Source organism: Limulus polyphemus, unplaced genomic scaffold, assembly GCF_000517525.1.
Source record: "Limulus polyphemus unplaced genomic scaffold, Limulus_polyphemus-2.1.2 Scaffold4909, whole genome shotgun sequence".
NCBI classification, from domain to species: Eukaryota; Metazoa; Arthropoda; class Merostomata; order Xiphosura; family Limulidae; genus Limulus; species Limulus polyphemus.
Genome location: NW_013670519.1, coordinates 74725 through 75352, shown reverse-complemented (window position 1 = coordinate 75352; position 628 = coordinate 74725). Strand labels below are relative to the sequence as shown.

General features: G+C 30.3%; 1 protein-coding gene across 3 annotated transcripts in view; it reads left to right on the top strand.

Moving 5' to 3' along the window:
• The window catches only part of LOC106471860 (sodium-independent sulfate anion transporter-like), a 68511-nt gene that overhangs the window by 7492 nt on the left and 60391 nt on the right, over positions 1–628 (top strand). For all 3 annotated transcript variants that reach the window (XM_022400473.1, XM_013932484.2, XM_022400474.1), the window contains exon 2: positions 255–345. In XM_022400473.1, coding sequence (XP_022256181.1) covers positions 255–345 — 91 coding nt within the window. The remainder of the gene's footprint in view (positions 1–254; positions 346–628) is intronic.

The window sequence follows — 628 nt, the reverse complement described above, 5'->3', positions numbered from 1 at the left end:
AGAAAGGAGTTGTATCGGTAAAGTTTCTTCGGAAAGAAGTTATACGGAAAATTAACTAACGACCATAGACGTAACAATACTTTTATATACTGTAACATGTTTGATGTAAAACAATCTAATTTAGGATGTAATTTTGTATGTATGTTGTCTTATGTATTTGTAAGTACATTTATATTTATGCAAAGAGATTTATTGTAGGATCTTTGAAAGTTTTCATTTTTTGATGTTTGATTTATTTTTTTTTATTTATAAAGCTTTTTAAGGATGGAAAAGTTCCTGAAGACTTAGCACTCCCTCACGTGGTCAGAAAATTGCTGGGTATGAGTTGGATGATAATTGTCACAGGTTAGTCATCATATCTGTCATCACAAGAAGACAACACACATCAGAGATTGGCAATCAATACTTTTTTTTAACATTAAAAATATATTTAAGTCATCCAATGGATATCAACAAAACTGTGTTATCCAGTATGGACTTATTAGAAATGTTGCACATATGCTCGTTTGTTAATTTCCCGTATAAATTCTTTCAGAGGAACTTCAGCGATACAAGTCCTTTCTTAATTAAAACTAGATACAACTTTTTAGTGCACAGAATTTCCACAGTCACTTTAAACTTAACAACC